Source organism: Pelophylax lessonae (assembly GCF_965119305.1).
Source record: "Pelophylax lessonae genome assembly, chromosome: 6".
Lineage (NCBI taxonomy): Eukaryota > Metazoa > Chordata > Amphibia > Anura > Ranidae > Pelophylax > Pelophylax lessonae.
Genome location: NC_138773.1, coordinates 109,876,637 through 109,899,846, shown reverse-complemented (window position 1 = coordinate 109,899,846; position 23,210 = coordinate 109,876,637). Strand labels below are relative to the sequence as shown.

The following is a 23,210-nucleotide window of genomic DNA, read 5'->3' as shown; positions in this document are numbered from 1 at the left end:
CATGTTTCCTACCACTTTACATAAATGGGATTTTTGTTTCTCACCGTAAAATCTCTCCCTCAAAGTTCATTGACGGACACAGCTCTTGCCACCCTCTCTGCTATAGCCAAGCCAGGTTGATCACAAAAGCAGTGTCCGAAGTATATTCTCCAAAAAAAATAGAGAGGTGGGTGCTGTGTCGGTCAATGAACTCAAAGAAAGGGGTTTTACGGTGAGTAATAAAAATCCTGTTTTCTTACATTCGTTGACAGACATAGCTCTTCCGGTTCTTGACTATAGGGATGTCCCAAATCCGTTTAAAGAAAAGGGTGAGCAATCCAAAAAAAGAAAAAACAACAACAAGGAATCTTAACAGTGGCCTGCATCCGAAGATGCAAACACATCAACCTATAATAAAATAGATTTGTTTTTATGTGTGTTCAAATGACCAGGAAGCCACCTTGCAAACCTGAAACAGACACCAGAGGTCTAATCGCCCAAGAGGCACTAACTGCCTTGGTGGAGTGTACCACAGCAGGAAAGGGAAATGCCCAACCCTTAATAGCATACACCAAAATAATGGACTGAACTCCACTGGGATATAGTAGCAGAGGAGGCCTGCCTGGCCTTTTTTTTGGACGTCTGATTGTCCAAAGTAGGAGCACCACATAATGATAGTTTGCATCCCCCACGGCAAAGCAAAGTAATCACGAATATCCCTCGCAGATGGGAATGTGCAGGTATGTATCCCTGATTTCTTTTTATGCCAGAAAAACCCCTGATGAAGAAAAGCCACTCCTAAATTCCATCTTGAAAAAACTAAAACTTGAGGAGGGGGGGGGGGGGGGGCCGAAAAATGCCTACCTCCCCCCTTCCCCCGAGCTGACTACAGCAGAGAGGAAGGTACCCCTGGAAGAACTTGCCAACACCTCACTGCCAGGGAAGTGCTATGGGTGCTGATATGGATGCTGCCTATGTATAGGGGCAGCGAGCCAGCTGTGGATGCTGCTCTGCCGAATGTGCCTCAGAAAGTGTGCCCTTCTGTCCAAGGGATGGCCGCTGTATCCAGCCTGAGAAGGGGGATCACCTGCAAGATGCCCCTCTCTGTGTGGCTACAAGAAAATGACTGCCATGCACTTCCCCAGTCAGCTTTCATACAAGTCCATGGGAAGGTCCACCGCAAAATGCCCACCAGCCACTGTGAAGCACATGGGAGCTGCAATGCAGCCTTCCGGACCCCTAAAGGGGACCCCAACCATGTACCCCTGACAGATCCTTCTCTCCACTGAAGTGGGGAGGGGATTGGGGGGGGTCAGAGGCTGTCAGCCAGAGTAACATTGACACAGACTCCAGCACCCAGCCATATCTGTCCGCACGAGACATCCAACTCACTAGCTGCCCCGGTCAAGATAGGGCTGACGCAGTGCATAGCTAAAAGGTCTGCGTACACTCGTTAGCCAGACTTGAGTGGCCACTGGATTTAGATTATCCAGCCCATCAGTTGTTTGAAGATCTCCGCAGAAAAAAAAAACCCAGGATAAAAAGAAAAAAAAAAGCTATGGAACCAGAGGTCCCAGCAGGGAACTAGATCCTTATTCCTGAAACACTAGGTAGAAATATCTGGCATGCCTATAGCCGAGAGGGGGTTTATACTAGCTAGGACTCCATAGGCGGTGCAGTGTTTTTTTTTCGGTCTAGTGACCTACCCCTGTAGGTGATGCTATAAAAACTTAGGGTCATGAATCAGAAGAGCCGTGTCCATCATCAATGAACATAGGAATTATTTTGGACCAAGCTGTGAAATACCCTTTAAAGGAAAGCGGTCTGTACTTACCTATTCTGACAGCACTCCGGTTGGCCAAATTATTTCCCGTGGCCAGCTTCAGTGAAGAAGAGGGATCGCCAACAACGGCTGCAGTGCCTGGGTTGTGACGCCACCCATAGACTTACAAGTCATAAGTATAGACATCTTTAGTCTATAGGGCAGATAGAATAGGGCTTAGAATGGGGGTTGGAGTAAGTTTAAGTTTACCTAGTATTGGACTGGGCTTCCACTTTAAGGAACGGTAAGATGTTTGGACATGATAAAGTAGCTGGATGCAGTGCCTGCCATCTACTGGATTATCACAGGTGTCTATAGGTATTGTGATATTATGATTGTGTGGCCGCCCCAGGAGTTTCCCCACATGGTTGCTACAGTTAAGAGCTAGAGGTGTGGACCATTTTAGTAATACTATCTTTAAATATTATGTACCTATTGCATCACAACATAAGTCGCATATCTTAATAGCTCTCTTTTGCATTTATCCTCAATGTGTCCCGAAGAAGCTAAGAATCAAGCTGACCAAAGAGGACATATTTCCACAAGGCCACAGATTTTGCAACAGCCAAGATAGAATTAAATAGGCCTGTATTGGGGTTGATGACTAGCAGTTGATATATACTGCATATTAGAAGAAAGTCTTTATACAAGGTAATTGATTTTAGGACCCTGAGCAAATCCATCTGTGATTTTATAAAACGGTTTGTAAAAAAACTTGATTATAGTTACTGTATTGCAATGCGTGTTCCTTTCTGTATCAGTAAAGTCCGATTACATTTTTATAGTTAATTTGGGAATGCATTACGGACGTGGTATTAAATAGTGGTTTTGTTATACTGAATGCACAGTTCTACCTCCTAAATTGGTTTCATTACCCCAGATAGGACTATATCTCCAGACTCCTTCTGAGCAGCATCCTTGGTGTCCACATAAAGCACAGAGTTCCTCATGAGCGTGTCATCCAGCTCCCTCCAGTCAGGCCTGCAAGCTCCGAGAGCTGAAAAAAAGAATATTGCATCATCTCATAGCTTATACAATGACAAGCAGGAAAACACATACATACATACATACATAATATAATATATATATATATATATATATATATATATATATATATATATATATATATATATATATATATATATATATATACACACACACACACACACACACACACACACACACACACACACACACACACTCTGTACCTTATCTATACACAAACATACACATACACACAACTGTGCAAAAGTTTTTAGGCAGTTGTGAAAAACATGTAAATTAAAAGCTGTTCTAAAGGCTGAAGATTTTTTACTTTCATGCATTCTATGTATGGAAGGTAAAGACAACTTCTGTATCCAGCTCCGCTCCCCCAAGCCCCCCTTATACTTACGTGAGCCCCATCACGATGCAGCGTTGTGCATGAGAGCAGCAGCTCTCCCTGTTCTGTCCCTTTTCACAGTGTTGATTCATATCCATTGGCTATGGAACAGACAGTGGGGCTTGGGAGTAAGCCCGCAGCAGTGGGCTTACTCCCAAGCCCATAGGTGCTTTCTATGGGGGCACTGGATGAAGAGGAGGAGCCAGGAGCATCGGCGGGGGACCCGAGAAGAGGATTGTGGCTGCTCTGTGCAAAACCATTACACAGGCCAGTTACAACAGGCTTGTTATTTTTGTAAAAACAAAAAATCAAAAAACACTTTACCTTTAGAAAACACTTTAAGAATGCTTTCAGAAATAGAAGTGTTACTAGTTTAGTTTTTTTATCAAATAAAATGGAACAGAAGTAAATGAACAGAAGAGAAATCCAAATCAATATTTGGTGTGACCCCCCCTTTGCCTTCGAAACAGCATAAATTGTTCAAGGTACACTTGTACCGAGTTTTTTTAATGGAACTCGACACTTCGATTGTTCCAAACATCTTGGAGAACCAACCAGATATCTTCTGGGTGTAGGTGGTCTAAAATCCTTCGGTCTCTTCATGTAATCCCAGACAGACTTGATATGGAGATCACGGCTCTGGAGAGGGCCAAACCATCACTTCCATGACTTATTGTTCTTCTTTATGCAGAAGATAGTTCTAAAATTACATTGGCTGCATGTTTTGGGTCGTTGTTCTGCTGCAGAACACATTTGGGGCCAAATCATACTTCTCCGCTTCTCCCCGATAGTATGACATGGATAAATATCTGCCTGTATTTCTAAGCATTGAGGACACCACTGATTCTGCCCAAATCTCCAACACTATTTGCAGAAACGCAGCCCCAAACTTCCAAGGAACCTCCACCATGCTCCACTGTTGCCTAAAGACAGACATCTATTGTACTGCTCTCCAGCCCGTCGACAAAAACTCCTGCTAAAGCTCAATATTTCAAATTTTAACTCCGCAACCCTGAGCATCTGCTGCCACTTTTTCTGCACCCCAGTTCCTATGTTCTCATGCCTAGTTGAGTCACTTAGCCTTGTTTCCTCATCAAAAGTATGTTTTTTTGGCTGCAATTCTTCCATGAAGGAAACTTCTGGCCAGACGTCTCGACAGCGTGTACCTTGATCCCATCGGCTTCCGCCAGTTCAGTGCTGATGGCACTGTTGTAGGAAGCAAGCATGGAGGTGGCTTTCATCTGCTGCATTAATTTTCTTTGACCAATCACTGTCTACGGTCCTCAACATTGCCAGTTTTTGTGCTTCTTAAAAACAGTACATCTTGAAACCCCAGTCTGCTTTGAAATCTTTGCATGAGACCTTGCGGATATCGTATCACTACCTTGTTGCTGTACTCAGTCTTGCCAGGATGTATGACCTATGACATGAAACATGTTTTCCCACAACCTCACCTTAGTAGCAGAGTCAAGCCTCTTACGCAGTGGTTTTTCTTTCAGTTAATGACCGTTTCAACCAATATATGAAATTGATGAACATTGGCACCTGCTTCATACAATTTTTTAATCATACGGTCAGGACTCGTGTCAGTACCTAGATCACCTTCTGGTTGCATTGTTGTTCCCAGAGTCCAAGTGCGCAGTTCCAGTGGCCACCAGTGGGTGTCTTCTAGTACCCTGCTTCCTGCATCCAGTACTCAATGCCCGGTCTGCTCCCCTTGTTTTCGATCTCAGTCCTGACCCTGACCTGCTCATGTGTGCTCCCTCCATTTGTACATAGCCTGTTAGGTTGTTGCTTGGGTTGCTGCACTCATCATGCTTATTTTGTCGTTTTACAGTGTTTATGGTTTACTGGTGCTGGAGGAGTCCTAGTTATGTCAAACTTAATTTAACCTTATTCAGCCTGATTTCTTAAAAAGGTACAGCCAACTGATCTAGTCATCCTTGCTGGATACCTGCTTTTGGTATCCCTTACACATACACCCAACTCCAATACTAAAAAAAATACCTGACTTTGTGCAAGTGTAAGAATTGATGCTGGCTTTAAAGGCAAAATGGTAGTCACTTCAAATATTGCTTTGATTTAGATTTTTCTTCTGTTTGTGTACTTGGCAATTTGTATAGTGTTAAAAATTAAACAATTAAACATTTTTAAACATTTGTCAGCATTAGCTGGTGGTATTCTGTGCACTGTTGTGTTCAGATTGCGATTTGGGGATAGGCTTATCTCATGGATCTGTTTATTGTACAGCGCTTTACAAGCAGCATTTAGAGTGTCTGATAGGGTGTCCCATGCTTTTGTTCTTGGTAGGTGGACCAGGCAGGGCTGTTCCCTGTTCCCCTACTTTTTGCTATTGCTATTAAACCTCTGGCTGCCCCTGTTCAGGCTAGTCCTCAAATCATGGGATTCAGATATGGCGAGTTGCATAAGAAGATCATGCTTTTTGCCTATCTGCTTATTGTTTTTGGGTGACATTTCCACCTCCCTGCCTGCAGTCATGTCCATTATCTCTGATTTTGGGTACTTTTCAGGTCTACCAGTTGGATAAAACCCGCTTGGAGGTTGCTGGATGATGATGCAGAGAAGCCAGTGACAGTCTTATGCCCCATTCCTATTGTTCATACTTTCAAATATCTAGGCATTCTCCACTGTGCTCACCGATTGCCGCGTTAACATATACATAGTGCATCCACAGTGCATCCGGAAAGTATTTACAGTGCTTTTCTTTTTCCACATTTTGGTATATTACAGCCTTATACCAATATGTATTAAATTCATTTTTTCCCTCAACATTCTACAAACAATACCCCATATAGACAACGTAAAAAGAAGTTTGTTTGAAATCTTTGCAAATTAAAAAAAATAAAAAATTTACATCAGTATTTACAGCTTTTGCTCAATACATTGTTGAAGCACCTTTGGCACCAATTACAGCTTCAAGTCATTGAGTATGATGCTACAAGCTTGGCACACCTACTTTCGGGCAGTTTCTCCCATTCTTCTTTGCAGGACCTCTCAAGCTCCATCAGGTTGGATGGAGAGCATCGGTGCACAGCCATTTTTAGATCTCTCCAGAGATGTTCAATCGGGTTCAAGTCTGACCTCTGGCTGGACCACTCAAGGACATTCACAGAGTTGTCCTGTAGCCACTCCTTTTGTTATTTTGGCTGCGTGCCTATGGTCGTTGTCCTGTTGGAAGATGAACCCAAGCCCCAGTCTGAGGTCCAGAGAGCTCTGGAGCAGATTTTCATCAAGGATGTCTATGTATATTGATGCATTCTTCTTTCCCTCAATCTTGCCTAGTCTCCCAGTTCCTGCCGCTGAAAAACATCCCAAAAGCATGATGCTGCCACCACCATGCTTCACTGTAGGAATAGCATTGGGCAGGTGATGAGCGGTGCCTGGTTTCCTCCAGACAGGATGCTTGCCATTTAGGCCAGAGTTCAAGCTTTGTTTCATCAGACCAGAGATTGTCTCTCATGGTTTGCGAGTCCTTCAATTGCCTTTTGGCAAACTCCAGGCAGGCGGTCATGTGACTTTTACTGAAGAGTGGCTTCAGTCTGACCACTCTACCATACAGGCCTGATTGGTGGAGTGCTGCAGAAATTTTTTTTCTTCTGGAAGTTTCTCCTTTCTCTTCAGGAGGAAAACCGGAGCTCTGAAAACCTGGACCATCAGGTTCTTGGTCACCTCCCTGACTAAGGCCCTTCTCCTCTGATCGCTTGCTTTGGCCGGGCGGCTCGCTCTAGGAAGAGTCCTGGTGGTTCATAACTTCTTTCATTTACGGATGATGGAGGCCACTGTGCTCATTGGGACCTTCAATGCTGCAAAAATGTTTTTCTGTACCCTTCCCCTGATCTGGGCCTCGATACAATCCTGTCTTGGAGGTCTACAGACAATTCCTTGGACTTCTTGGCTTGGTTTGTGCTCTGACATCCACGGTTAACTATGGGACCTTATATAGACAGGTGTGTGCCTTTCCAAATCATGTCCAACCAACTAAGTTTACCACAGGTGGACTCCAATCAAGTTGTAGAAACATCTCAAGGATGATCATTGGAAACAGGATGCACCTTAGCTCAATTTTGAGTGTCATGGCAAAGGCTATGAATATTTGTGCTTTTTTTCCTTTTTTATTTTTAATAAATTTGCAAAGATTTCAAAACAAACTTTCACATTGTCATTATAGGGTATTGGTCGTAGAATTTTGAGGAAAATTAAGCGCTGTGAATACTTTCCAGATGCACTGTATATCCTGTTGTCAGGTTTCAAAGAGAAGATCAATGTCTGGAATAAAATTAAGATGTTAGCGATGTCCAGTGTGGTCAACAGCCTGTATATTTATGGGCACGCAGCAGGGCTTTTCTCCCTGCCCGTAAATGCCCATAGCAGGAGAAAAGTGCCTGTGAAAAATGGCTGTGATCGGCTCGGTTTGGAACTGCCCGAGATGACCCAAACCTTTCCTGTATTCGGCTGGCCCTGGCCTGGGGGGCAGGTCTGGCTGCTGGCAGAAATTGTGCAGCACGCCTACTTGTGACAAGGCGCCGTGAGTGATGAATGTCATGGCACATTTCCTGCCTGCGCCCCGCCTCCTCTCAGTGAGCTGTACTGTATGTATTGTATTGAGGCCGTGCTCCGCCCCGCCTCCGCCCCCTCTCAGTGAGCTCAGTGAGGATATAATGCTTTCAGTCCTCGCTCACCGAGAGGAGGCGGGGCGGAGCACGGCCTCAATACAATACATACAGTACAGCTGACAGAGGAGGCAGGGCGGAGGCAGGGCAGAGCACGCAGTACAGCTCATCTCCTGTGTAATAATGCAAGATTTCATGCCCTGAGATACATCCCAGCACACACTGTGAATCGCCGAATGACGTAATCGCTGATCGGACCCGGAAGTGAGAAGAGAATAAAGCAGAAAATAAGGCATTTACTAGCAAAAAAAAAAAAACTTTCCATTGGTAAAAGTTTTAAAGGGGATTACATACATCTAAAGTCACTAAAATGGGTGGAACTCCACTTTAAGCTTTGACAAAAAACCTGGAAGTCAAGTGGTTTTGGAGCTGCACCAGACTTTGCACTGTTCAGCTTTAGTAAATCAATCCCAGAAAGTCTTAAACCTTCGGATTATACTGCTGCCTATAGGAAGATAACCTAAAAAAAAAAAAAACCTAAAAAAAAGGTAAAAGCCTAATGTTTCCTTCAATAGGTAAGAAAAAAAATGCCCTCACCTCTGTTGCATTTTTTTTTTTAATATATAAACAATACAGAAACACGAAAGGATAAAAAAACATTGCAGAGCAAACTGCAAGGACATTCACTCTGTGTGAATGGAGGACAAACTAATGTTATCAAGCTTTTTTCTAGTTAGTTTAATTTGCCATTATAATATGTATGAAGAAAAAGATTCGACCAGTTGTTTCCCCACTGCCACAGAACTAATATAAACGCAGTTTCACAGGGCAAAGAGCTCTGCAGTTTTTTTTTTTTTTACAAGTACACTGTACATCCCAGGGTCCTCCAAAGAGGATGCAAATTTTAAAAAGGGCAAAATTCTCAAAGCTCTTTATCATATGCATGAAACAACATACCTCGAGAAGAACTGTGATATCACAAAAATGATACTTTAACCACTTAAGCCCTGGAGGATTTTCCTGCTAAAAGACCAGGGGGTATTTGGCGATACGGCACTGCGTGACTTTAACGGACAATTGCGCGGTCGTGCGATGCTGTACCTAAACGAATTTGACATCCTTTTTTTTTTCCACAAACAGAGCTTTCTTTTGGTGGTATTTGATCACCTGTGCGATTTTTTGATCACGCGCTATAAACAAAAAAAGAGCGACAATTTTGCAAAAATAGCAATATTTTTCACATTTTTTTATATGAAATTCCCCAAAAAAAAAAAAAATGTAAAAATCAAAATTTAACATTTTCGGCCAATTTGTTTTATCCTACCTATGTTTGGTTTAAAAAAAAAAAAAAAAAAAAAAAAAAAAAAAAAAAAAAAAAAAAAAAAAAAAAATCGCAAAAAAATGGATTTTTGTAAAATCTTACCGTAAAATCCTTTTCTCTTAGCTCATTGACAGACGTAGTCCTCGGTGATACAGCACCTTCGGGTTATGTTGCCTCCACAGGAGTAGGACTAGACAGGAAATGAAAAATGCTCTGGCCACACCCCAGGGGCAGTCCCCGAGGGTATATCCTCTCTCTCTCCGCCACAGCAAATCAGTTATGTCACAAAAGCAGTGCTTAGAAAATTTAACCCAACCCAACTCAAAAACAGAGGGGCGGGTACTACGTCTGTCAAGGAGCTAAGAGAAAAGGATTTTACGGTAAGATTTTACAAAAATCAATTTTTCTCTATAGCTCATTGACAGACGTAGTCCTCGGTGATACAGCACCTTCGGGAAGTCCCAGAGCAGTATCACAAATGAGGGGTGGGAAAATGGAAATCAAATCCAAATCTAGAAGGCCCAACCGGTGCCAACTAGAAGTTTACAATGCTCATCCTTAATGATGAGACTCAACAAAAAAATTTTCAAACCGAAAAAAACCCTCGAGGTAGACCACCGGTCTCCTCAAATTGCGGCCTGCAAAACCTTGCGGCCAAATGAGGCATCCGCCGATGCCATCACATCAATTTTATAAAATTTTGTAAAGGTATGTACCGACGACCAGGTGGCCGCTTTACATACCTGGACCACTGACGCCTGATGGCGAAAGGCCCAGGAAGTACTGAGCGCTCGAGTGAAGTGCGCCCTAACAGGGAACGGAGGATTCCGACCCTTAATAGAATAAGCCTGTACCACCGTTTGACTGATCCATGTAGATATGGTCGCGGCAGACACAGGCAACCCCCTTCAAGGGCTATCCGTGATCACGAAAAGCGAGTCAGTCTTACGAAAACCACTTTAGGAAGGAAGGATAGATTCGGAAGAAGAACCACCTTATCCCTATGAACCACCAGATCTGGAGAACGACCGGATAATGCGGCCAGTTCTGACACCCTGCGTGCAGAAGTAATGGCCACCAAGAAGGCCACCTTCTGGGAATGTAAGCAAGGGAATCTCCCTAATATCTTCAAAGTGAAGTTTCTGAAGAACCGACCACACTAAATTAAGATACCAGGCGGTAAGGGTGCGCACACTGGCGGAGCCAGATGTCGCACCCCCTGGATGAAATTCCGCACCAAGAAATGATTAGCCAAAGGTTTCTTGAAAGAAGATTGCCAACGCCGAAAACCTGACCCTTGATCGTGCTCAAGGATAGTTTCTGCTCAACCCCTTGTTGCAGACAGACCAAAATTCGGGTCACCGAATAGGTCTGTGGGGGAAATCCAATAGATTCACACCATGCAATATAAGACTTCCATGTGCTGGAAGTCGCTTTCCTTGCTTTAACTGGAGGTAGGAATAACTGAAGCTGACACTCCCTTGTCCTTCAGTACCTGGGTCTCAATGGCCAGGCCATTAAACCAGCGACTGTAAAGCAAGATGGAAGATCGGTCCCTGAGACCGCAAATCCTCCCTGAGAGGAAGTCTCCAAGGAGCGTCCGCGACAAGCCTCGCCAAGTCGGCGTACCAGGCTCGACGAGGTCAATCCGGAATTTCCAGAATAACTGGAATTCCCTCCACCTCTATCCTGCGAAGAAGTTCCCGCAGCAACTTGAGGATGGAAGGCATGCCGTAGCTGATACTGCCTCCACGGGGCGATCAGCGTTTCTGCTGCGTCCGCTAGAGGATCGTGGCGCGAGCTACAAACCTCCGCACCTTCCTGTTAGGCCAAGGTGCCAACAGATCCACATCCGGGATGTCCCAATGAAGGGACAGCTAGGGAAAAACCTCTGGATGAAGAGGCCATATGCGATTCGATCTGAATCGGGCTGCTCTAGAGCTGCTCGATCCAGTAAATCAGACAAAATCTGATCGCTCTCAGTTCCGATACCCTTATTGGTAATCTGGATACTATCGGAAGAAATGACTTCCCCTGGTTGAGCATCGGAGACTTCCTGGTCCGCTCGTTCAACCGGATCCGATTGTCCAGGGAATCGGAATTCTGATTCCATTAAAAAAGAATCTCCTTCAGGAGAATTCGGGTATGAGACTGGGTATACGGTACTGCCTCTAAGAAGGCCACCATCAGTCCCAGCCAATTGACGGACAGCAACATCCGAATCGTTGACTGAACCTTCTGGAGTTTCCCAGCAAGGAGAAACTCTCTTGCCCAGGATGTATCCAACCTTAGGCCCAGATAGTTCAGTCTCCTGGTGGGAACCAGGGATGATCTTTGGGAAAGCGAAAAAACGCTGATGTCCTGCGATGATGGGGATATAAAAGATAGGCATCCTATATGTCTATGGACGCCAGGAAATCTCTTTGATGCAGGGAGGCCACCACTGTACGGATGGACTCTATTTCTTCCCAAGTCCAGATTTGGACGCACCTTGCCCTCTTTCCTGGGCATTGTGAATAGGTTCGAATAGAACCCCTGAAACCGTTCAATGTTAGAAGGGAAGAATCGCACCGGTGGAAGTGATCGAAACTCGATCCTGTGTCCTCCAGAAACCGGTGAAGACATCCCCCCCCACCCCAGAGATGGGTAGGGGCGCATCAGGCTATATACTTCAGGCTTGGCTGAGCCGGACTCTTTGTTTACCCGACCAGCGCCCTTTGAAACCCCTCTAAAGGGGCTTTGGAGGGTTTCGCCTTATCGCCCGCCCTCGCGGAACGAACAACTCTATATGAGCAGAAAAGGAAGGTCCTCGTTAGTTACGAGGTCTTTTTATCCTAACAGTCTGTGGCAAGACAGCAGGTGGTACCGTCTATCATATAAAGAGGAATTCCTCAAACGGATAGCACCTAGCCATGCGTTTGGAAATAACAGGGGTTCGTTTCAAAACGACCCCATTTGGGTAAAGGAAAATCCTTCGCCCTTTTGGTAGGCTAACAAGTACCAAAAAGGAATCTCAGTCTCAGCTACCTCTGCCGGTGTAACCTCAAGACTAAAGGCTTCCCGGACGGACACAACTAGTGCATCCACCACTCTTGTGCTATGGCGGAGGCAGAAACGTGCTCCTCACTGCTGAGGAGATATTACCTGAGACAACAGCCCCCTAAGAGGGACCTGCAACTGCATTGACCAGTCCCGAATCCGTATCTGAAGTATCTGATAAACAATAGGGGTAGGCGGGGGTCGCTACTTGACCCCCGTCCCTGACAGGCCCCCTCCACCCGGGATACCAAAGACTCCAAAACTGCCGATAATGCATTAAAAACAAGTGGGGTACTGGAGGGTCCTGCGGCCACCTTGAGGGGATCAGGTGGGGATACCTATGCGGCAGGGTCAATGATTATACAAGACACTTGCCAGCGACAAAAAAAAATGACAAAGTAAAAAAAAAAAAAAAAAAACTTTTTTTTTTTTGTGTCCCCCAGTCGCAACAGCGCCCCTCAGTGTTACCTGCCTTTTTGGACCCCACAGAGAGAGACAGACCCCAAGGCTCATCCCTGATGCACAGAAGTTTTCATCAGCTTGCTCAGTGCTTGTCTTGTTACAGACAGGAAGTCTTTGGCCCTATTTCCTGGGTAAAAGAGGCGGCTCCGCCCCTTAACACGCCTGCCGGCTCCTCCCCCTGGCTCCATGAGGTGTTTGAGTCACCTCAAACATGGCCGCACCCATGCTGGAGACACGAGGCTACACCAAAATGGCGGCCTCGTGCGATCTACCAGACAATGGCGGCGGCCTGCACAGAATAGCGGCATGTCTGCAGAAGGATCTCGGCCTCACAACCCTTCACCCTCATGGTGGTCAGCGTGGTCGGAGGTACTGGACCCTAGCGGACCGTATGCGGTCCGTGGCCGTCGGGAGGTATCTGCTTAGCTGGAGGAATGATCTGGAATGCAGTATACATGTATAGACATCGCCCTGTGGCTACTGACAGGTAGGAAACCTTATACTATCACAGTAAAGTTCTAGTACTGCCACTGACTACAATCATTTACACATTTTTACAATTAGATTGTCAGCTCCCAAACCAAGCCTCCTGGCTTCTTGTACACAAAAATCACACTCAATTAGGGGGATCTGTGACATGTTGTAGGATAGAGGGGAACCCATCCTTACCATTACAGAGAGGGGCCCGCGTTCACCACAAGACCCGTCAGGGGGAAAGGGGGAACATACTACTCACCATACCGGAACCAGGCGGGCGCCAACTCCTGACAGTACCCCTCTCCACCGAGGTAGGAGGGCTGTCGACCAATACGGGCGCCGTGACTCATGGTCTTTGGCGTTTCAGCGAGACGTTTAACTCGCAGGGTCAGTCCCCGTCCAGTGGGACTATGTCGCGGCCGACCCAGCGCGGAGCTATGGCCTGCACGCGCTCGTAGGCTGAACTGGGGTGACCACTGGATCTCAACATCCCGCCCGTCGCTCAGTTCAGCTTTCTTGCTTGAAGATCTCACAGGAACACTGGAGAAAAAAAGCTGTCTTAAAAAATTATTTTCTAAGAAAAAAATCCTGCCAGGACCGAAGATCCCAGCAAGGTATCTAGGTCCTTACTCCTGACTAGACAGAAAAAAACTGATTTGCTGTGGCGGAGAGAGAGAGGATATACCCTCGGGGACTGCCCCTGGGGTGTGGCCAGAGCATTTTTCATTTCCTGTCTAGTCCTACTCCTGTGGAGGCAACATAACCCGAAGGTGCTGTATCACCGAGGACTACGTCTGTCAATGAGCTATAGAGAAAGCGTATTTTTATTGGTTTGCGCAAAAGTTATCGCGTTTACTAACAAAGGGAAAGATTTTTGTCATTTTTGTTGTTTTTTTTTTTTAACGCGTAATGGCGGCGATATGCGATTTTTCTGCGGTACTGCGACATTGCGGCGGACAGATCGGACCCTTGACTGACATTTTTGACACTTTTGGGGTTACCAGTGACATTTCTACAGTAATCAGTGCTATACATATGCACTGTTACTGTAAAAATACACTGGTAGTGAAGGGGTTAACTTTATTTGGGAAGGAGGGGCTGTGTGTGTCCCTAGGGGCGTGCTTTCTACTGTGATTGGCTGTGGCTTGAGCTGTAAGGACACTGATCAACGGATCTACATAGTAGATCCGTGTGATCAGTGTCTTTACACCGAGGAGAATGACAGGTGGCTTGTTTACACAAGCTGCCTGACATTCTCCCTCTCCCCCGACGATCGCCGAGTGACCGGCGGACATCGGGTCCGCTGGTCACACGCGCGCGGGGGGGGGGGGGTCCGGGGGCGCGCGCGCTCGCTCCCCAGACCCTCCCAGGCTAGTGACGTTAATTAACGTCACTCTGCCTGGCAGGGGCTGACCGCCGCAGTAAATCTACTTGCGACGGTCGGCAAGCGGTTAATATCAACCATGCAGCTCTATAACCACTTTTACTGTCCCACTTTGGTCACCTAGGAGTTTAAAAATGTCCTCTATAAGGCAGGCCAATTCAAGAGTAAAAGTGCATGTGAAGGCAGACATTTTTTTTCAAGTTTACAATAGAGTAGGGAATGGTTAGAAATCCTTTTAGGTTTTTGCTGCTAACCAAGGCTCCATTAGAAAGGTTTACCCTCACTTCCTGTCCTGCTGAAAACAGTTTCATAGACCGTACATTAAAAAAAAAAAAAAAAAAAGGAAAAATCTACAAAAAGCAACACAGACAGAAATACAATTTCAGCTGAGTTGCTGTTGGAGAATCTGGATGTAAACTGTCAGCAGGACAAGAAATGGGCATAAATCTCTCTCTCGCTTCAATTTCAAATAACACGCATGCCAACGATGCTGAATGTGGTCTGAGCATCTAGGTTTCAGTTACCTCTGCTCTCGAATGAGTTAACAGAGCAGCATTCTCAAGCCATCAATAAAGTGTTATTTAAAGATAGGGACACTTTAACCTTGACGCAAAGCAAAAATAGTCTCAGATATAGACCACTGATTTTCATTTGTACATGCTTCAGAGGAGTTATTGATCTCATGGCCTAACCTCCACTGTACAAACACACAATGGGACCAATTTTGGCAGACGACGAATAACCATCCTGTATACTATATTCAGTGCAAAGTTTAAAATTCTGTATTCAGCAGCTGAATTTATTTTCAGTCTTCGCAACAGGTTGGAGACGTACACAATACACAATAGTAAAGTTGAACAATAGGCAGCTATAAATAAGAGGATTTTTTTACTTAACAAGCCATTGAGGGACATGGGAAGTCCTAAACCTTCAGATTTTACTGTTCCCTAAAAGACCATTAGAAAACGAGAGAAAAAAAATAAATAGAAATAAAAAAAAAAAAAAAAAAAAAAAAAGAGCCAGCCCATGGTATAGCCTATCCTACTACCAGTATGCCACAGTTTTCTAGCAAAGCATTACCAATAGCACGATCATAAACGCAGTCAATGGACACCAAGATAGATATCTAGTGGAAGCAGCTGCTGATACACTCAAAGCCACAGCTCCAAGTGTCACCAAGATCATTTAGACCTATGGCTCTGTGCATTGTATCTGCAGCTGCTTTTATTTCATACAGATGCTTTACAAAGAGCTGAAAGTTCTGAGTGATCTTTCACTATAAATGAAAAAGAAGAAGCACCAATCGTTCATTTAGAACTAGGGATGCACCGAAATTTCGGCCACCAAAATTTTCGGACGAAAAATGGGCCTATCCCATTTCGGCCGAAAATGGGTTAAAAATGCCAAAATTAACGATCTGTGCATAAATGAACTAACAGACAGGGCGGGAGGGCAGGCGAGATGCCGCTAACAGCTGTAACTATGTGAGCCTTAACTTCTCTTCAATTCCCTGTCAGCGGCATGATATACATGAATTAACTGACATTCCGGGCGGGGGGAGCGGCCGCTAATAGATATAACTATGTGATCCTTCACTTCCCTGTCAGCGGGACTGTGTGAATGAACTGACCTGACAGCGGGCGGAGCGGCCGCTAATAACTATAACTATGTGAGCCTTCACTTCCCTGTCAGGCATGTATCTCCTCTGACAGGGAAGTGAAGGATCACATAGTTATATCTATTAGCAGCCGCTCCCCCCGCCCGGAGTGTCAGTTAATTCATGTACATCGTGCCGCTGACAGGGAATTGGAGAAGTTAAGGCTCACATAGTTACAGCTATTAGCGGCCGCTAGCCCGCCCGGTGTGTCAGTTCATTCATGTACAGATCGTAGTAGTAGTGACATCACCGGGAGGCGGGCGGTCGGCCAGAGGCAGGACTTTTGAATAATGGACACTGGAGATGCTGAGTGAGTAGGAGAGGGACGCTGAGGCGGGGCGGGGGGGAGGGGGGGGGGGAGCTGCGGCGAGCTTACCATTGGTATTAGTAATATGCAGCATGAGGGGGTTAATGTATTGTCACTGCTGCATTAGTGACCAACCAGTGGCAGTTAATTAACCCGTTTGTGCTGCATTAGTGCAACCAGTATCAGTGCAACCAGTGTTAATTAACACCGATACTGGTTGCACTAATGCAGCACAAAGGGGTTAATTAACTGCCACTGGTTGGTCACTAATGCATCAGTGACAATACATTAACCCCCTCATGCTGCATAATACAAATACCATTGGTAATTAAATTAACCTATTGCCAACCCGTCACAGTACATATACTGTGACAGGGTGGCAGCGACAGGTGTACGACGCTACCTGTTTTTGGTGTATGCCCCTGTTCTATTTTAAAATTATTTATTTGGGGGAAAAAGTCATTTTCGGTTTCAGTTTTCAGCCAAGAGCATCCTGCATTTTCGGCCCAAAATTTTCATTTCGGTGCATCCCTATTTAGAACAGTGACAGAGCATTTAGCTTAGAGAGGAGGAAGGGCTCTGTGCTGACTGTACCTCCCAAACAACCACTAACAGGCCCGATAGAAAGGAATGATAAACGGGAAAGTTCCTCAAAGACTCATCTTAATGACCTAACCCCCAAATCTAGCTATAGATGAGGCAGGAACATCCACCTGGTAGAACTTGAAAATGTGTAAACAGAAGGCCTAGTGGCAGCCTTGCAAATTGGAGGGGAAAAAAAAAAGACCCCCCGATGACTTCAATTTTGAAAAAAACATAGGGAGGAGCCTATTGCTGATGTTACCACGCAAGTTGAACCTGTTTACATGTGCACCAGTTCCGGGGAACAATTGGATTTTATCTGAATTTCTGTGAGTTCTCAGCATTACTTTCTTTTAATAAAGCATCATATAGTTTTACACTATGTGGGTAATTTATTTCTTCCCTATGGGTCATGACTTTGAACAATTGATATTGTCAGCTATGACGCCATCCCCTTCAGCCCTAAAAAGAGGGAATCGATCAGATCTTCTGTGTACCACATAGGTTCATCTAGACACTTATACTTTGGAGTCTAGATTTTCGGTAAGGAAGCATTTTCTAGGATTCGCGGTGGTGGTGCATGTGGGTGAGGTTCCTATTGATTATCTGCATACCTATATTGGACTCTGACCAAGAGATTTTATCCACAATCATGGTTCCTTTTGTTTAGCAAATACCAGGAGCGCTTTCTATACATGTACACTTTTATCATTTGCTATATTTTGATTGTTTAGCATGGCAGCTTATATTATTTATTTGATTTTACCACAAATTTCCTGTTGTGTTGTTGCCAGCAGCTTATAATTTACTGGTTTGCATTTTTTTCTATCTGCGCAATAATTTACATGGGAGGAAAGAAAAAGAAAAAAAATAAATAAAAAAGGAGGTCCGATGCCGAATTGCCGAAGAGAAGAGAGCCTTAACTGGAAAAGGTTTAACTGATTTAGGACCATAAGTCTGAATAATAGTCTGAGCAATCTCGAAATGGTGGATTGCTCGAAATGGTGGTGAACAGGAAGCCAGGGCATCTCTGCAGAGCCCATCTGTGATGGCAAACAGGAAATCTTATGAACCAGAGCCAGGCAGACAGACACAGAAGATAATATCCTGATTAAAAAAAGGTAGAAAGCAGAGACTATCTTCAGAGGAAAGGAAGGTCTGGGTCTTAATATCTGACAGGCTCAGATAGGAACTGATGTGCTGAAAATAACCAGATTTAAGTTGTAAGCGGTAAGGGGCTGAGGGAACCACATGGAAGTTCCTCTGCACATAGGCCTTAAAGTGATCGTAAAGTCTTTATCTAAAATAAGAGGTCATAAACCAACCAGAAATGTTGGCGTTATATCTTTCACTTGGATGTTATAAGTTAGAGTAAATACTACTGGATAAAACACTGAAATCAAGACAAAGTAACAAAATGTGGTTATTTTAAAAAGGAGGGCGATTGGTTTTAGACCAACTGTACCTGCTCTGTGCAATGGTATCCTACAGAGTATTCCCTTTCCTCCATTTTTGGAATCCCCTTCTGGTGCTGTCCACCTCCCCTTCCTACGGTTGCTCCCATAGCAAGCATTGTGCTATGGGGGCACTCACATGGCTTTACCCCCCCCCTCACCCAAGGATTTGAATGACAGCAACAGGAGCCTATGACTCTGTCTCTTATTAAAGAAGGAAGTGAAGGAAAAGAAGTGCAGAAATCTTGACTGCCAGGAGCCAAACGTTGATGCAGACCCCACTGCAGAAAAGAGGGTCCATCTTACTGTGAAACTTCTAGGGTAAAAACCCGTAAGGAGGAAAAAAAAAAAAGGAACAGGCAGGCGCCATCTCCTTACATAACCCCTCTCCGCTGAAGTTGGGGGGCTATCAGGCCAATAGGAACGCTGCGACTCGGGCCTAGACCCAGTCGTATGCGACCTGGCGAGACGTTTAACTCTCAGGGCCAGTCCCCATCCAGTGGGACTATGTTGCGTCTGACCTAGCACGGAGCTGGGGGTCTGCGCGCTCTTACTGGCCGGCTGGGGGTGACCACTGGATCTATATATCCAGCCCATCGCCCAGATCTGGCTTAGTTGCTTGTAGATCTCACAGGAGAAAAAAATCCAGAGAAAAAGCTAACTAAAAAAAAAAAACTTTCAGGACCAGAGATCCAAGTAAGGAACTAGGTCCTTACTCCTGACTAGGCAGATCAAAACTGACATCCTAGCAGGGAGAGACAATATACCCCCTGGGACTGCCCATAGGCGTAGCCAGAACTTTTTTCTGCCTAGTGTCCTGCTCCTGTAGGGGGCAGTATAACCCTATTGATATGAAGATCATAGACTGCGTCCATCAATGAACGATAGAGAAATGAGACACCAGTTTGCTCAAAGATCCTTCTCTCGGTTATGCATAGCAACCACAGCTGCAGTTCAGTATACTTTGCTTCCGACTGTACATGAGTACCTTGTCTCCATTAGCAGCAGTTTCCCTGCATCTAATCCATTAAAGACTCCTTCTACCCCTCAGAAATCCCCCTTTGCAACTGCTATCCCCCCCCCCCCCCATCTCCCAGTACGGTTACTCCTCCAACATCAGCTGCACAATCTGTTCATAGCCCTGCAATCACCTGCAGAACTTCAGTGTCCAAACCAAAAAAAAAAAAAAGAAAGCGCTAGCGCCTGCCTCCACTCCTGTTGACCTGGTCCATTACGCTTCCAAGCCATTTGTTCCTCCGGTCAAGACTGCCTCCATGCCAGTTACCCTGGTTCATCCCGTATCAACTGAGTTTTCTACTCTAAACCCATTTGCCACTGCCTCAACCATGAGTTAGTCTATTCTGGATTTATTTTCAACACCGCCTTCCCATATTTGGGACTCTCAGTAACCTGGCCTCACCCTACTGCAATTTAATCTGTTAAATTTCTATCTGTCCTTGGGACAGACTGACTCACTCATTCAGCCAAGTTGGGTTCTCAACCATGTCCCAATGCCACTATGCATCAAGTCCATATGCCAGCCCCCCAGGCTGACACTACCGATATCCAGTGTGACTCCATTGATCCTATGAACAAAAAAGATAAAAAGGGCGCACCGGCCTAGCGCATTTGTCAGGGATACCACATGCAGGCATCCAGCAAGGGTGATCAGATCAGTTGGCTGCACCAAGGAATCAGGACACAGATGGATAAAGGTGTAAAGTTTATTAAGCAAAATGACACACTCCAATACCAACACCAGTAGACCATAAACAAAATACAAGTAAACAAAATATAAACGATAACAGTACAAAACCCCAATAGACAGTACAAAACCCCCTAACAAACTATATACAAAAGGATGGAGCAAACAATAGCAGGACAGGACAGGGACAGGAGACAAGGAAAGCAAGGAGCCAGGTACAGGAAGCAGGGTACAGGGAACAGGACTCGGGATCAGAATGCAGGTTTCAGGATGCAGGTTTCAGGATCAGGCTCAGACAGGGACACAGCTAGCAGAGAAAATACTGAAGCATTGAGCTTAGTGAAGGGCGGGCTTATATACCCTCAGCAGTCCTCCTCAGGTGCAGCTTGATTTAAAAGTACAGTCCAGCTGCTGGGAGACACCCGCTGGTGGACCCTGGAACTGCATCCCTCAGTTCCAGGAACAACAGAGCCACCAGCAGGTGACCCACGTAATGACACTGATCCTGACAGCATTATCCTCAATAAAATTAGCTTTATTAAAATAAGTGCAAAATGCATACTCATACGTAAGTTAATCAAAAGGCACATCAAAATGAACGTATTAGCGAGATGTCACATCACAGATGTCAAGTCCTAATAGCGACTGGCATCTCGCTGATACAACGCTCATTTTGATGTGCCTTTATTAGCTTACGTTTGGGAGTATGCCTCTAGCCATTGCCCAGCCTGGTGGTCTGGTGCCTGAAGCCCAGCCTGCCTTAGGTGGTCTGGCGCCCAGCCTGCCTCCCATGGCCCGCCTTCCTCCGATACTGGGTTTGGGTCTCATCAGTTCATGGGTCTAATATTGTTGCATGTCTGGCATGGGCTACCCTTTGGGTTCAAGATCCCTACTGCATGTCCCGGGTTCCTTTTGCATTTTTTATTTTTGCCAAAGCTTGGTAGTCTAGACAGCCGCTTTGGACGCGAGAGCTGCCCTTGCTAGTTCAGCCACAGTAGTGGAGGTCTTCTTGGGAAGGGCAGAGTTCCATCTGTGCCTTGCCCTGATCTAGGGGATATCTCTGCAATCCCAGGTGCATTTGAGGACTCGGGTTAGGGGGGCAGCTTCCAAACTGATCTCAGTGGTGCGGCGCATAGCTAGTTACCAGTCCCAGGTGGCACACCATCCAGCAAGTGGAAGGACTCTGGCATGAAGATATCAAGCGAGAGTCCCCAGACACTGAGGGGAAAATTTGGACTTATCCTGCACCCACATGGACTTTTGGGCTCATGGCAAAGTGGAGCATCCAAAGGCCGCTCCTCAACGGGTGGTGGGAGTTGGGAAGGGTCAGGACCTAGGTCGCCTGATGGTGGCACTGTTCTTAGAGCTAAAGAGTGCAGTTCTAGTGGCCACTAGTGAGTGTCTCCCAGCAATCAACTTATCTTAGTAATTAGGCTGCACTTGGCACTGGGAGAGTATTTAATACCTTACTTGATGGAAATTGGTACTTTAGCATTCTACCTGTGAGCCGTGTCCCTACCTGATCCTGTGCTTCTATCCTGTTATGTGCCCTGTTATCTTGCACCCAGTATTCTGTTCCCTTTATTTCTTGTGTCAGTCCTGATGCTGCCCTGTTCATGTGAGCCCCCTGCATTTTGTACATAGTGTTTGTAGTTCTAGGTTTGCTGCACTTCACGTTTTGGTCTGTTGGTGTTTGAACTGTGGCATTTACGTTTAAAAAAACTTTCATACAGTGGGTATAGAAAAGGATCTTCAGATCATTGCGCGAATGGAACAGATGTCCGTAAAAAACTTTCGCTGCGATGGCCTGTTAGAAGCCTCAAGTCTCATCTCTCTGTAAGGGCAACCAAATGCAGGTATCCAGCATGGATGACCAGCTCACGTGACGTTAGAAGGGGGCGGTGCCACAGGCTGACAATCAGGTGGCCCCACCTCTTGTCTATAAAAGAGCTGTCAAAGCTCATGGGTGTCATTTGGTGGGTACGCCTCAGAGGAGGCGTTAAGAGTCTTTCAATTTTTTTTCTATTTTTTGGGTGCGGAGGGCGTCGTGATTGATGATGAATTTACATTGATGGACACTACTTTTTTTTTTATTTTTGAATATAGGACTTGTCAAAAACTGTCTTGGGTATATTTTTTTTCCTGTACACTTTTTGGTGCATAAGTAGGGGTACGATGTACCCGATATCCATTCACATAATGGGGGGAGCGGGATCTGAGGACCCCCCTGTTAAAGGGGGCTTCCAGATTCCGATAAGATCCCCACCCCAAGACCACCACAACCACAGCCCAGGGGTGCCGGGAAGAGGCCCTTGTCCCCATCAACATGAGGACAAGGTACTTTGGGGGGCATCCCAAAGCACCCTCCCCATGTTGAGCGCAAGCAGCCTGGTATGGTTCAGGAGGGGGGGGGGGGGTCGCTCGTCTGGCCTGCCAGACTGCATGCTCGGATAAGGGCCTGGTATGGATTTTGGGGGGGGACCCCATGCTTTTTTTTTTTTTTCTGTCATAGGATTCCCCTAAACACTTAATACAGGGCACTTTCACCCCCTTCCTGCCCAGACCAATTTTCAGCTTTCAGTGCTCATTGGCATCTATAGGAAATATTAGTCAGCTTGACATGGCACTGCTCACAAACTAACTGACAGGGACAAAAGACTTAAAGCGGAGTTCCACCCATTTTTAATAGGTTGGAATACATAGCTGTATGTAATCCCCTTTAAAATGGCTTTTACCAATGGAAACTTTTTTTTTTTTTTTTTGCTAGTAAATACCTTAATTTCGGCTTTATTCCTCCTCTCCTCACTTCCTGGTCCGATCGGTGATAACGTCATTCGGCGATCCGCAGTGTCTGCTGGGATGTATTCAATTCCAGAAATCTCGCAGTAGCTGTATCTGTACTGAGCCGTGCCTGCCCCGCCTCCGCCCCGCCTCCTCTCATTGAGTTGCATTGTATGAATGTATTAAGGCCATGGTAGCACAACTGTGGACAGAGTAAAAAAACTGGTT

General features: G+C 45.5%; 1 protein-coding gene across 1 annotated transcript in view; it reads right to left on the bottom strand.

Annotated features, from left to right (window-relative positions):
• Positions 1-23,210, bottom strand: part of CRYM (crystallin mu) — a 138,246-nt gene that overhangs the window by 49,736 nt on the left and 65,300 nt on the right. Inside the window, exon 6 of the mRNA XM_082261295.1 lies at positions 2,677-2,798. Coding sequence (XP_082117421.1) covers positions 2,677-2,798 — 122 coding nt within the window. The remainder of the gene's footprint in view (positions 1-2,676; positions 2,799-23,210) is intronic.